The sequence below is a fragment of the Capricornis sumatraensis genome, chromosome 10, assembly GCF_032405125.1.
Source record: "Capricornis sumatraensis isolate serow.1 chromosome 10, serow.2, whole genome shotgun sequence".
NCBI lineage: Eukaryota > Metazoa > Chordata > Mammalia > Artiodactyla > Bovidae > Capricornis > Capricornis sumatraensis.
The window spans coordinates 3193195-3207547 of NC_091078.1; the positions used below are offsets into that span (position 1 = coordinate 3193195).

The following is a 14353-nucleotide window of genomic DNA, read 5'->3' on the forward strand; positions in this document are numbered from 1 at the left end:
TCATCTGCATATCTGAGGTTATTGATATTTCTCCCAGCATTCCTGATTCCAGGTTGTGCTTTATCCAGCCCAACATTTCTCATGATGTATTCTGCATATAAGTTAAATAAGGAGGGTAACAGTATACAGCCTTGATGTACTCCTTTCCCAATTTGGAACCAGTCCATTGTTCCCTGTCTGGTTCTAACTGTTGCTTCTTGACCTGCATACAGGTTTCTCAGGAAGCAAGTAAGGTGGTCTGGTATTCCCATATCTATAAGAATTTTCCAGTTTGTTGTGATCCACACAGTCAAAGGATTTGGCATGGTCAATAAAGCAGAAGTAGATGGTTTTCTGGAATTTTCTTGCTTTTTTGTGATCCAGTGGATGTTGGCAATTTGATCTCTGATTCCTCTGCCTTTCCTAAATCCAGCTTGAACATTTGGAAGTTCTCAATTCACGTATTGTTGAAGCCTGCCTTGGAGAATTTTGAGCATACTCTGCTAGCGTGTGACATGAGTGCAATTGTGCGGTAGTTTGAGCATTCTTTGGCATTGCCTTTCTTAGGGATTGGAATGAAAACTGACCTTTTCCAGTCCTGTGGCCACTGCTGCATTCTCCAAATTTGATGGCTTATTAAGTGCAGCACTTTCACAGCATCATCTCTCAGGATTTTAAACAGCTCACCTGGAACTCCGTCACCTCCACTAGCTTTGTTCGCAGCAATGCTTCCTGAGGCCCACCTGACTTCGGACTCCATGATGTCTGGCTCTAGGTGAGTGATCGCACCATCGTGGTTATCTGGATTATTAGATCTTTTCTGTATAGTTCTTCTGTGTAGTCTTGCCACCTTTTCTTAACATCTTCTGCTTCTGTTAGGTCCACACCATTTCTGTCCTTTATGAAAAGGGAAATACATTTTCATCTCGTGGGTGCCTTGCACTTTTTTCTTATCTGATCTGTTGGAGCTTTGGGACTTCAGTCATGTTGCTGTCCTCATATTCACTTCCAGTAGGTTCCAGAATTAATAGAGATAAAAATCAGTACCCAGAGCAGGAACTGTCTCCCCCGCTTTCCCAATTTGATTGCCACTGCCACCCAGGGCTGACAGGTGTGCTCCTGCATTGAAAAAAATCATTGTAGCTTGATTGTTCTCTCATGTAGAGGTCTGTCCGTTCCTCTGTGACATGTAAGCAAAGCAACCATCACATTTGTGGCTGGCAGTCTTCCTTGGTGTAACCCAGGGTTCTCAGTCCCGCTGTTGATACTTCTCTCTGATCTGAATGAGTTTCTACTTGGAGAGATATCTGGAAGTGAGAAACTTCATAGGATGTCTTGAGTAGATCCTTCACATAACTATACTTGACTGTCTCCTAGAACTGAGTATACCTTATTTTTTAAATTTTTTTATAAGTTATCTATTTAAAGAAAACGTATATGATTTTTTTTTTTTGAGGAACTGAGTATATTTTATGGTTTGGATTTTTCCTCTGTATTTTATGACTTGACTTTTCTAGGATGAGTTATGATTCTCTTTAAAGTTGCCTTTTAGAAAAGAATATCTTAGAATACTTCCAGGTGTTTTTAGAATATGTTGTGAAAATCAGCTAGTTTTATTAGAATTTGCCTTGCTTACATTTCATGAATTAATTTGGTGTTATAGTCACTTGATAGCCTTTCAGTTATGATGCTGTCCCTAGGAATTGTCTAGACTTCATTGACTTGTGTGTTGATGATTAGATTTAGTAGATAGATAAATAAATTTTTATTCCAACACTCATTTTAAAGGTGAAAAAACTAAGTCCCAGGGAGCTGAAATGATTTGTCTGTGATCATACAGCTCTTCAAGTCACAGAAAAAAGACTAGAAGCCAGGCTTCAGTCTCTTAGCATGACTATTGTCAAGTTTCACTCATAAATCTCTGGCATACGTAGTGCAGAACAGTTGACTTAGGCTCCTTGGGAAAATGTACCCAATCTTTTCTTTGGTATTAATTTGACAAAAAGAGCACTCTCCAAAAAGACCTGGCATCTTGATAATTTAAAATATTTCTTTTTGTGCCTTCTTGCCATTGTTAACCAAATCACATTTCATTCCATCAAAGGCATGTTAGAGTCCTGAGTGAACCTTATTTGAATTACAGCTATCTAGAACAGTTTGCTTCTTTGATAAATATAATCTAGTTTATTTTGAAGCATGGCTTGAAGTATATCTCAGGTTTAAATTATGCTAGGACTTCTCATTCAGGTGATGTCACTTTTTCTCAGCAAATGAGTTGTATACAAATGGTTTTTTAGCATGTCTTTTTGGAGATGAGAGGGATCTTGTCAAAGTGTAAGCATGGCCCCATTTCTTCTTTTGCATTTCTTTTCCTTGGGGATGGTCTTGATCCCGGTCTTGTGTACAATGTCACAAACCTCTGTACGTAGTTTGTCAAACACTCTATCAGATCTAGTCTCTTAAATCTATTTCTCACTTCTGCTGTATTATCATTAAGGATTTGATTTAGGTCATGCCTGAATGGTCTAGTGGTTTTCCCTACTTTCTTCAATTTAAGTCTGAATTTGACAATAAGGAGTTCATGATCTGAGCCACAGTTAGCTCCAGGTCTTGTTTTTGCTGGCTGTATGGAGCTTCTCCATCTTTGGCTGCAAAGAATATAATCAATCTAATTTCAGTGATGACCATCTGGTGATGTCCATGTGTAGAGTCTTCTCCTGTGTTGTTGGAAGAGGGTGTTTGCTATGACCAGTGAGTTCTCTCGGCAAAACTCTATTAGCCTAAAGAATAGCAAGGAGAGATAAGAAAGCCTTCCTCAGTGATCATTGCAAAGAAATAGAGGAAAACAATAGAATGGGAAAGACTAGAGGTCTCTTCAGGAAATTTAGAGATACCAAGGGAACATTTTATGCAAAGATGGGCTCGATAAAGGACAGAAACGGTATGGACCTAACAGAAACAGAAGATATTAAGAGATGGCAAGAATATACAGAAGAACTGTACAAAAAAGATCTTCATGACTAAGATAATCATGATGGTGTGATCACTCACCTAGAGCCAGACATCCTGGAACATGAAGTCAAGTGGGCCGAAGGAAGCATCACTATGAACAAAGCAAATGGAGGTAATGGAATTCCAGTTGAGTTCTTTCAAATCCTAAAAGATGATGCTGTGAAAGTGCTGAACTCAATATGGCAGCAAATTTGGAGAATGCAGCAGTGGCCACAGGACTGGAAAAGGTCAGTTTTCACTCCAATCCCAAAGAAAGGCAATGCCAAAGAATGCTCAAACTACCACACAATCGCACTCATCTCACATGTTAGCAGAGAAATGTTCAAAATTCTCCAAGCCAGGCTTCAGCAATATGTGAATCATGAACTTCCAGATGTTCAGGTGGTTTTAGAAAAGGCAGATCAAATTGCCAACATGTGCTGTATCATCAAAAAAGCAAGAGAATCCTAGAAAACCATCTACTTCTGCTTTATTGACTATTCAAAAGCCTTTGACTGTGTGGATCACAATAAACTTTGGAAAATTCTGAAAGAGATGGAACTACCAGACCACCTGACCTGCCTCCTGAGAAACCTATATGCAGGTCAGGAAACAACAGTTCGAACTGGACGTGGAACAGCAGACTGCTTCCAAATAGGAAAAGGAGTACGTCAGGTCTGTACATTGTCACCCCGCTTTATTTAACTTATATGCAGAGTACATCATGAGAAATGCTGGTCTGGAAGAAGCACAAGCTGGAATCAAGATTGTCGGGAGAAATATCAATAACCTCAGATATGCAGATGACACCACCCTTATGGCAGAAAGTGAAGAACTAAAGAGCCTCTTGATGAAAGTGCAAGAGAAGAGTGAAAAAGTTGGCTTAAAGCTCAACATTCAGAAAACAAAGATCATGGCATCCGGTCCCATCACTTCATGGCAAATAGATGAGGAACCAGTGGGAGACTTTATTTTCTTGGGCTCCAAAATCACTGCAGATGATGACTGCACCCATGAAATAAAAAGACGCTTGCTCCTTGGAAGGAAAGTTATGACCAACCTAGACAGCATATTGAAAAGCAGAGACATTACTTTGCCAACAAAGGTCCATCTAGTCAAGGCTATGGTTTTTCCAGTGGTCATGTATGGATGTGAGAGTTGGATTATAAAGAAAGCAGAGCACCTAAGAATTGGCGCTTTTGAACAGTGGTGTTGGAGAAGACTCTTGAGAGTCCCTTGGACTGCAAGGAGGCCCAACCAGTCCATCCTAAAGGAAATCAGTCCTGAATGTTCATTGGAAGGACTGATGTTGAAGTTGAAACTCCAATATTTTGGCCACCTGATGTGAAGAGCTGAGTCATTTGAAAAGATCCTGATGCTGGAGAAGATTGAAGGCAGGAGGAGAAAGGGATGACAGAGGATGAGATGGCTGGATGGCATCAGCGACTTGATGAACAAGAGTTTGAGAAAACTCCAGGAGTTGGTGAGGGACAGGGAGGCCTGGCGTGCTGCAGTCCATGGGGTCGCAAAGAGTCAGACATGACTGAGCGACTGAACTGAACTGATATCATATTAATGGATAATAAGACTTAATATAATGAAGATAACAGTTTTTCTTAATTTAAAATGCAAAGTTAATTTAACCTGCTTTTAATACAGATTTCAAATTTTGTGTGTTTGTAGGTGAGGGAGAAAGAGAGATTTAATCAGCTGAATCAAACTTGGGGAAACAGAAGGCCAGAAGTACGGAGTACAAGGAAAGGAAGGCAAAGTGTGTATGTGGCGGAATGAGAACTGGGATAACTGCAGGTTATCAAGACTCATTATAAACCTTAAGAATTGCGGAAACGTGGTAGTAATTTAGGAAGTGGCAAATAAGACAGATGAAACTGCTTAGAGATTACAGAAGATGACCTATGTATATATGGGAACTTTTTCTGTGACAGGTGGCATTGTGGATAGAATGGTCTGTGCAATTTATGGTGTGGGTACAATTGGTTATTCCAAGAGGAAAAATAGTGCTTTGAACTGCTAAGACTAAAAACTCATATACAACAGCTAGACAGTGGTGATAGGTTGTACTGAAAGGGTTTTTTATTTAGAAAATTTAGGGTGAAGGTGTGGCAGAAAAAGGTAAAGTCCCATTTACTAATGAAATCACAGTGCGACGAATTCAGGGACTGGCTAGCGATGCAGCTCTGTCGCTCAGTCATGTCCGATTCTTTGTGACCACATGGACTGCAGCACGCCAGGCATCCCTGGCCGTCACCAACCAGACCGGCTTGTGGTTTATCCAGTCTGGCATTTTCCCATGATGTCCTCTGCATATAAGTTAAATAAGCAGGGTGACGGTAAACACCCTTGCACTCCTTCCCCAATCTGGAACCAGTCTGTTTCTCCACTCCGGTTCTTACTGTTGCTTCTAGGCCTGCGTACAGGTTTCGTAGGAGACAGGCAAGGTGGTCTGGTATTCCCACCTCTAAGAATTTTCCACAGTTTGTTGGGATCCTCACAGTCAAAGGCTTCGTGTAGTCAATGAAGCAGAAGTAGTATTCTTCTGGAATTCCCTCATTTCCTCCATGATCCGACGAATGTTGCCAATTTGATCTCTGGTTCCTCTGCCTTTTCTAAACCCGGCTTGTACATCTGGAAGTTTTCAGTTCATTTACTGCTGAAGCCTAGCTTGAAGGGTTTTGAGCATAACCTTATAGTATATGAAACGAATACAATTTAGGGTAGTTTGAATATTCTTTGGCATTGCCCTTCTGACCTTTTCCAGTCCTGTGACCACTGCTGAGTTTTGCAAATTTGCTGACATATTGAGTGCAGCACTTTAACAGCATCCTCTTTTAGGATTTTAAATAGCTCAGCTGGGATTCCATCACATCCACTAGTGGTTATTTATGTGAAGTTAAAACTTAATAAGTTATATGTTTTGACTTATACTGCAAAATGAATGTGCTTGATAAGAGTTCTAGGTAGTTATTCCATTAATATGCTTGCATTTAAAATTGATTGTGCTTGGGCCCCTGTTCTAGAATGTCAGCTGTATATATGCCCACAAGCATATATATACCCACAAGAAGTATTTCAAGTCTAGGAAATTTTGTGGAATTAAGCAAAACACATACACATGGATATGGACTAAGAAGAGGGGAAAGGATGAATGTTTCACAAAATAAGAATCATCAAAAGAGATGATGCTTCAAAAGAGATGACAAGACATAACACAGTGGATGGCTGGAGATGCTGCCTAAGAAATAGCTGGGAGCTGAGGGTGGAAAATTAGGCAGGGGCCAGACCGTGGCAGGCCTCTGGACTTTGGACCTGCTGCTCCTTTTGCCCAGGATGCTTTCCCGTCTCTTTGTCTAACCGTCCCTCTACCTTTTAGGCACACGGTGATTAGGTATCACCGTACTTTGTTACCGCATTGTTGTTTATCACAGGTGTAGCTTTTATACGTTTGCTTGTGTATTTTCTCTTTCCCCATGAGAATGTATACATTCCACAAGGGCGGAGCACATCATGCGTCTTATTCAGTGTTTTATCTGTGGCACTTAGAACAGTATTTGCTTGTATTTACACCCCAGAAAAGAACTGTCAGATGAGTGGGTTAATTGAAGCAGAATTGAGGGCAAAAACATTGATTACTGAATCCTTATTTCAAGGAGTTTTTTTCATTTAATTATATTCAGTTTATCTACCTGTGGTCTGGGTACTGTACAGGAGAGTGCAAAGTCAGCAGTGTGGACTAAAGCCCATTTAGTAGCGCAACATCTCATGGCAGAGACATTCCTAGAATCACTGGATTTAATTACACAAGCACTGAAATAAAGATGAATGATCTTTATTTATTAGTGTGTTAGTAATCTTATATTAACAATAAGCTAAATGAGATAAGCACTCATTGTAAGAATCTCCTCTGGGGTGCAATAATAATCTTTTTTTTTTTTAAAGAAAAATAAGCTTTCTTTTAATGAACTTTTGGAAAATAATTTGGATGATTAAAACTTGGGTGATTCAATAGAAAAACATGCTGTTTTGATGGATTGGAAAATATTGAAAGGGAGATATACATTTCAAGTATAGAAAATCACACCATGATTGTGATTTCATTCTATTATTGAAGATCTTACTGCTCTTCTTGAGAAGCTATAGAAATCATTTTCTTTTAAACTATGGATTCCTGAAATATAGCTATAATTTTTTTCATATGCCTGTAGGTTTTTCAAAATGAAGTTAACTCAAGGAAGCTGAAAGTCTTTTTTCGAGATTTCCAACATAGTGATGATTTTGAAGATCAGTTTAAAGATGAGGCTGAAAGGTATAACTCATATACTTATTTAGTAAGTTTTCTACTTATTCATATTCATAGCTAGACCTTTGAGTGGAGGCTGAATAATGGCCCTCAAATGTTTGATTAATTTTAAAAATATAGTACTTTGTAGTAAGTACAATCTGACTTATCTAGAAATAGGATGTATTTATGATCTCATAAATATGACATTAACACAAGAAAAAGGTATTCCTAAAGAATTCAGCTTCTCTATCATCTCAACAATTACTGTTCCTAAACCTTTGTAAGTGTGTTTTGAGTTCTTGGATGGGGCAGTGTACTTGAATGAAGGTAAAGCTTAGTACACAACTAAGTTCTATAAGACATTACATGTTTCCAGAAAGAAAATAATGTATACTAGAAATGGAACTATTAGCATGGTGAATACTATATATGAAAAAAATTTTAAAACTCAGAGAAAAAGTAAATTTCCATTAGAAACAAAGGAAACAGCAACTTTGATGCTTATAAAATATTCAAATTTAGGTGTTATGTACAAAGACATTAAATAAGAAAATATTTTATTGAGTCATATTTTCTTAGAGATTTGTAAGTAATATTAGCTACAGTAACTAGAAGAGCACTGCATAATAATGTGTATAGTATACAGCTGTATAAACACCTTTCAGAAGTGCATTAGATGAACAAGAAATAACGTTAACTCAAAAGTGTTTTGAGATAATATTATATGTTACTAATATATACTAATTATTAGATACTAATTACATGCTAAGCACTGTATAGAAAGTGAAGTCGCTCAGTTGTGTCCAACTCTTTGCGACCCCATGGACTTAAGAATACCAGGCTTCTCCCTCCATGGAATTCTCCAGGCAAGAGTACTGGAGTGGGTTGCCATTTCCTTCTCCAGGGGATCTTCCGGAGCCAGGAATCGAACCCGGGTCTCCCGCATTCCAGGCAGACGCTTTAGCCTCTGAGCCACCAGGGAAGCCCTGGATATAAATACAAAGTGTTAATAGTTCTTGCTCTGCAGTTTACTGTTGGGGCCCAGACACATGAAAGGCAAAGTTAAAGACAGTAGTGAATATTGTTATAGAATCAGAGTCCAGGGATTGTGGGTACAGAATAAAACCGTGCAAGGGGGAGAGTTCCTTTGAGGAAAGGAGATTTTGGTTGGGTTTAGGATCTTAAATAAACAGAGATTCAGCAGGTGAAAAGCAAGGGAAGAAAATTTCAAGCTGTGGGAAGAAGTTTGAGCAAAAATAAGGAGCCGTGAAAATATCTTATCATTGGTGAGAAATGTTATGTGTCAAGAGTTACAGGGTGTACGTTTCTTGGAATGCCAGGAAGCTTGGGAAGATGAAAGGCAGAACAGAAAATACAATGTGGGCCATAGTTTGAATGAACTGAATATATGTGAGAGCAAGGAGTACACATTTTATTCAGTCTGTTAGAATGAAAATGAAGTACTGCTGCTGCTGCTGCTGCTAAGTCGCTTCAGTCGTGTCCAACTCTGTGCGGCCCCATAGACGGCAGCCCACCAGCCTCCCCCATCCCTGGGATTCTCCAGGCAAGAGCACTGGAGTGGGTTGCCATTGCCTTCTCCAATGCATGAGAGTGAAAAGTGAAAGTGAAGTCGCTCAGTCGTGTCCAACTCTCAGTGACCCCATGGACTGCAGCCTACCAGTCTCCTCCATCCATGGGATTTTCCAGGCAAGAGCACTGGAGTGGGGTGCCATCGCCTTCTCCAGTGCATGAAAGTGAAAAGTGAAAGTGACGTTGCTCACAGACGGAGCCTTTTTGCGTCTTCCTGTCTCTCTCTCACTCCTCCATCTATCCGTTACCTATCAGGAAGGAGGCTTGATGGTGAAAGACAGCTGGTAGGAAATGGAGAGCAAGTGGATGTTTACAGTAACTCAAAAAAAGGGGGAGGAGCAAAGAGTGAGAAGCCTGTTATTACCCACAGAAACGAAAGGGAAAGGCAGTTACTTTGTTGAGGCTGAGGCATAAAATACATAAAGGAAGTTAATAGAGATGAGGACAGAAAAGTAGGCAAGGGTGAGACTGTCAGCCTCCTGGATTTATGAGTTCAGGGAGGAGCCTGAGTTTATCCTGAGGTTGGTGGGCAAGTATAACACTTAAATTTTCATTTAGGGGAGAATTTTCTCAGGAATTGGAGAGCAGACCCAGAAATCAGATTAGGAGCCTTTTGCTAAATGGGGTTGCAAATGAAAGTGCAAAAAGACCCAAACTGATAGCGTAAGTGAGTAAACTGAGTAGTGAGAAGTTGGAAAGGAAGCAGAAAGGAAAAGTGGGCTAGTATTTGAGAACCTGTTAGAGTATATAGAACAGTATTTCGATGGAGATAGAAAGATTAAAGGGTTTCCTGTTTTTAAGGTGAGAGAGAATCAGTTGATTCATATTTATTCTTATGGAAGAATTTGTAGGTAGGGAGAAATTAGTTATATTTAAGAAAATATTCAACATTCAGAAAACTAAGATCATGGCATCTGGTCCCATCACTTCATGGCAAATACATGGGGAAATAATGGAAACAGTGACAGACTTTATTTTGGAGGGCTCCAAGAGCACTGCAGATGATGACTGCAGCCATGAAATTAAAACACGCTTGCTCCTTGGTAGAAAAGCTATGACCAACCTAGACAGCATTTTAAAAAGCAGAGACATTAGTTTGCCAACGAAGGTCCATCTTGTCAAAACTATGGTTTTACCAGTAGTCATGTATGGATGTGAGAGCTGGACTATAAAGAAAGCTGAGTGTGGAAGAATTGATGTTTTTGAACTGTGGTGTTGGAGAAGACTCTTGAGAGTCCCTTGGACTGCAAGGAGATCCAACCAGTCAATCCTAAAGGAAATCAGTCCTGAATGTTCATTGGAAGGACTGATGCTGAAGCTGAAACTCCAGTACTTTGGCCAGGTGATGCAAAGAACTGACTCACTGGAAAAGACCCTGATGCTGGGGAAGGTTGAAGGGAGGAGGAGAAGGGGATGACAGAGGATGAGATGGTTGGATGGCATCACCGACTCAACGGACATGTGTTTGAGCAAGCTCGGGGAATTGGTGATGGACAGGGAATCCTGGCGTGCTGCAGTCCGTGTGGTCGCAAAGAGTCGGATGTGACTGAACAACTGAATTGAGGTAAACTGAACTGAAGAAAACATAATTTTAGGAAAATGTCTCAGAGGAGACAGCATAGAGTTGAAAACCTGAGAGGATTAATTCTGAGCATGGAGAAAACAAGGAATAATGAAGAATGTCGATGCACTTAAGTATACATTTTAAAAGAGAGTAAGCTGAGAAAGTTCTTACTTTCTGGCTCACATTCACAGAAGGGGCTGCACTGTTACTAAAGCAGAGCATCGGGAAAGGCAGTGCTTGAGGATGGTAGCTCAGAAACTAGGGATGGTAGAGGAAATGGGCTAGAAACGTACCAGCGCTTTCCAGATGGTTCCCTGCTGACACTAGAAAGCCCACTGACCCCAGTACTTTTCTTCTACCACAGCCTAGATAAAGGACGAAAGAAATGAATAGGGGGATTGATCTAAGGCGGCTGGTTGGCAAGCGAAGTGAAAGCTGAAGTTGGGGTTTGTGATCAGATGTTGGGACTTTGGAATTCTCTCTTTGAAAGTGGGCCAGTTCCTGGGGTTGACAATGGAAGCGGGTGGTTGGACTGAAATGGAGGTGAATGTCAATTGAATAGTTAATATAGATTATCAGAGATTCTCTCTTAAATACACATGCATTCTCTAAGCCAGGGACAAACATAAGTTTCTTTTCTAGGGAGAATGACGGTACCTTGCAGAAAACCAGTAGCTTCTTTCTAAAGCAGAAGTCGAGCAGCGAGGACGAAGAGCTTGCAGGGCCTTCCCGTCCTGAGATTCCTGCACTTCAGGGTATGACCTCATCCCACTTCATTAGCAGATCCTTGATGAGGCTATATTTCAGAGGCATGCACAAAGAAATTTCTAATAGTGATGCAGGAAAAGAGCTAGGAAAAACTTTTTCAAAAGAGAAAAAGATGACTTTCTAGGATTTTCCTTTAAAAATGAAGAAACTGTTCCATACCTCACATTAATAAAAGGTACATTTCTATTCTTTCCCTGTCCTCCATCGTCTCCCTGAGCTTGCGCAAACTCATGCCCATTGAGTCGGTGATGCCATCCAAATTACTTACAATTGTATATAGCATATAGAGAGATATGTTATACATTTAGTTTAGTGCTATCAGTTATATAGATCCTTTTAATGCTTGTGATGTGTGTGTGTGTATGCACAGGTGCATGCTTGATCTGTTTTAGAATTAGAGCTAGAGGTGTGTTAGACTCTGCATATCCTCTCATCTCAGACTCCAGGGTCCAGGGGCTTCTAAACACTTGGTCCCAGAGAGGACAAAAGTTCTTTCTTGTTCCCATCCATGTCTTGTATGTGTTTTGTTTTTGTCCAGTCGCTCAGTTGTGTTTGATGCTTTGTGAGCCCATAGACTGCAGCGTGCCAGGCTTCCCTGTCCTTCTGTATCTCCCCACTGCAGGCAGATTCTTCACCATTTGAGCCACCAGGGACACCGTCTGTATCTCCCAGAGTTTGCTAAAACTCACGTCCATTGAGTCAGTGATGTCATCCAACCAGCTTATCCTCCGTTGCCCCCTTCTCCTCCTGCCCTCAGTCTTTCCCAGCATCACCGTCTTTTCCAATAAGTCGGCTCTTTGCATCAGGTGGCCAAAGTATTGGAGCTTCAGCTTCAGCCTAAGTCCTTCCAATGAATATTCAGGACTGATTTCCTTTAGGATGGACTGGTTTGATCTCCTTGTTGTCTCAAGCCTTCTCCAACACCACAGTTCAAAAGCATCAATTCTTTATAGCACACAGCCTTCTTTATGGTCCAACTCTCACATCTGTACATGACTACTGGAAAAACCTAACTTTGACTGTAGCAGCAAAAGCAATGTCTCTTTGTCCCCAAAGTAATGTCTCTACTTTATAATGTGCTGTTTAGGCTTGTCGTAGCTTTCCTTCCAAGGAGCAAGCACCTTTTAATTTCATGCCTGCTGTCACTGTCTGCAGTGCTTTTGGAGCCCTCCAAAATAAAGTCTGTCGCTGTTTCCATTGCTTCCCATTTATTTGCCATGAAGTCATGGGACCAGATGCCATGATCCTCATTTTTGAATGTTGAGTTTTAAGCCAGCTTTTCACTCTCCTCTTTCACCTTCATCAAGCAGCTCTTTAGTTCCTCTTTGCTTTCTGCCATTAGGTTGGTGTCATCTGCATGTCTGAGGTTATTGATATTTCTCCCAGCAATCTTGATTCCAGCTTGTGCTTCATCCAGCCCAGCATTTCGCCTGATGTACTCTGCATATAAGTTACATGAGCAGGGTGACAATATACAGCCTTGACGTACTCCTTTTCCAATTTGCAACCAGTCCGTTGTTCCATGTCTGGTTCTAATTGTTGCTTCTTGATCTGCGTACAGGTTTCTCAGGAGGCAGCTAAAGTGGTCTGATATTCCCATCTCTTTAAGAATCTTCCGCAGTTTGTTGTGATCCACACAGAGAACTTAGTATAGACAATGAAACAAAAATAGATGGTTTTCTGGAATTCCCTTGCTTTTTCTGTGATCCAGCAGATGTTGGCAGTTTGATCTCTGGTTCTCTTGCCTTGCTTGCCTTGGCGTAATTGTCAGTATATACGCTCAGTCACATTATACAACAGATCACTTCTCCGTCTATCATATCTATTTATAACACAGTAGTTTTTTCTAAGAATTGTGGGTTTTGTGTGATTTCAAGGTGTACAGTCATGATTTTTCCAAAATAAGGACCCTTCCTTTAAAAGTAATAATAGACTCTTCATCTCTGGAAAAATAAAATTTCATTAATTCTTAAATGGCTGGATCTTTACTTAAAAGAAAACGATAAAAATAAAATCTCCCTTCACACATATGTAAGTAACTTAGAGATGTGAATTTTTCTTTTTCTTAGGTATGGAAATTGTTTCTGAAAAGGAGCTAGCTCAGTTAGCTCTGATTCGACCATTAATATTCAATACACAGGAGCAATCAACCATCAGGGATTATTTTAAAATACTTACAAAAAAAGTATCAGAAGATGAAATCACCCAGGAATTTAACGTAAATATTTTGGTTTTAACCAAGGCCTATATGTGATTTGTTTTTCTACTTCTCAATCAGAGAATATCTGTTCTTTTCTTTTCAGGTTGAATATATTGTTTTTATTTTTAAATATTAAATTTGTTTCTAAAGTACTGGATGTACATAGTAAAAGAATAAAATAACATAAAATGTTATAAAGCAGATAAAGTCTCTTTTTCTCTCTTGATTCCCTATACCACTATTAAATCTGTCATATAAACTTTCAAAAAAATTGCTTACATGTACTTTATTATTTTGCTCTTTCTTTCCTTTTATAAAGAACTCCAATAAGTAATTCCCAAATATATTATGAGCATATATAGTTCTATCTCATTCTTTTTAAGTATTGCATGGTAGTTATATGAATGAAGACTTTTTTTCTTTAAATAGTCCTCTATGATGAACATTTAGTTTATTACAGATGTTGTTATTACGAAAAACATTGCCCCTCTTCATTCACGTTCCTATGCATAGTCTTGAGAACGAATTCCTGGAAAGACAACCAGTATTTTGTGCTGTCAGATTTTTGGGTCTTTACTCATCTTTTAAGTGACAGATGATTTCTTGTTGATGTTCTAATTGGCATTTCTTAATTTGAGAACAGATAGCTTTCCATATGCTTTTAAGCCTTTCATATTTATTTTCAGTGAACTAATTCCAGTTGTTTGCCTGATTTTCTATTTATTCCTTTTCTTATCCATTATTAACTCTTTATATAATGAAGGAATTATCCTTTTTGTATGTGTTTTGTAAATATAGTAAAATTTGCCACTTTGTTTTTTGTGTTACATGTGTTTGCATATACATTTACTGTGAAGAAATAGCTAATTTTTAATGGTTGAATGTCATTCTTTCTTTGGGGGGCTTCAGGGTTTTCTGTATCCTTTAGGGATTCCCCTTTCACTCTAGGAACATAGCAATT

At 39.5% G+C, this 14353-nt stretch overlaps 1 protein-coding gene across 1 annotated transcript in view; it reads left to right on the plus strand.

Annotated features, from left to right (window-relative positions):
* The first annotated feature begins 7070 nt into the window (after positions 1 to 7070).
* The window catches only part of PTPN20 (protein tyrosine phosphatase non-receptor type 20), a 31078-nt gene continuing 23795 nt past the window's right edge, over positions 7071 to 14353 (plus strand). Inside the window, exons 1-4 of the mRNA XM_068982295.1 lie at positions 7071 to 7076; positions 7194 to 7294; positions 11067 to 11179; positions 13262 to 13410. Of these exons, the coding sequence (XP_068838396.1) occupies positions 7071 to 7076; positions 7194 to 7294; positions 11067 to 11179; positions 13262 to 13410 (369 nt within the window). The remainder of the gene's footprint in view (positions 7077 to 7193; positions 7295 to 11066; positions 11180 to 13261; positions 13411 to 14353) is intronic.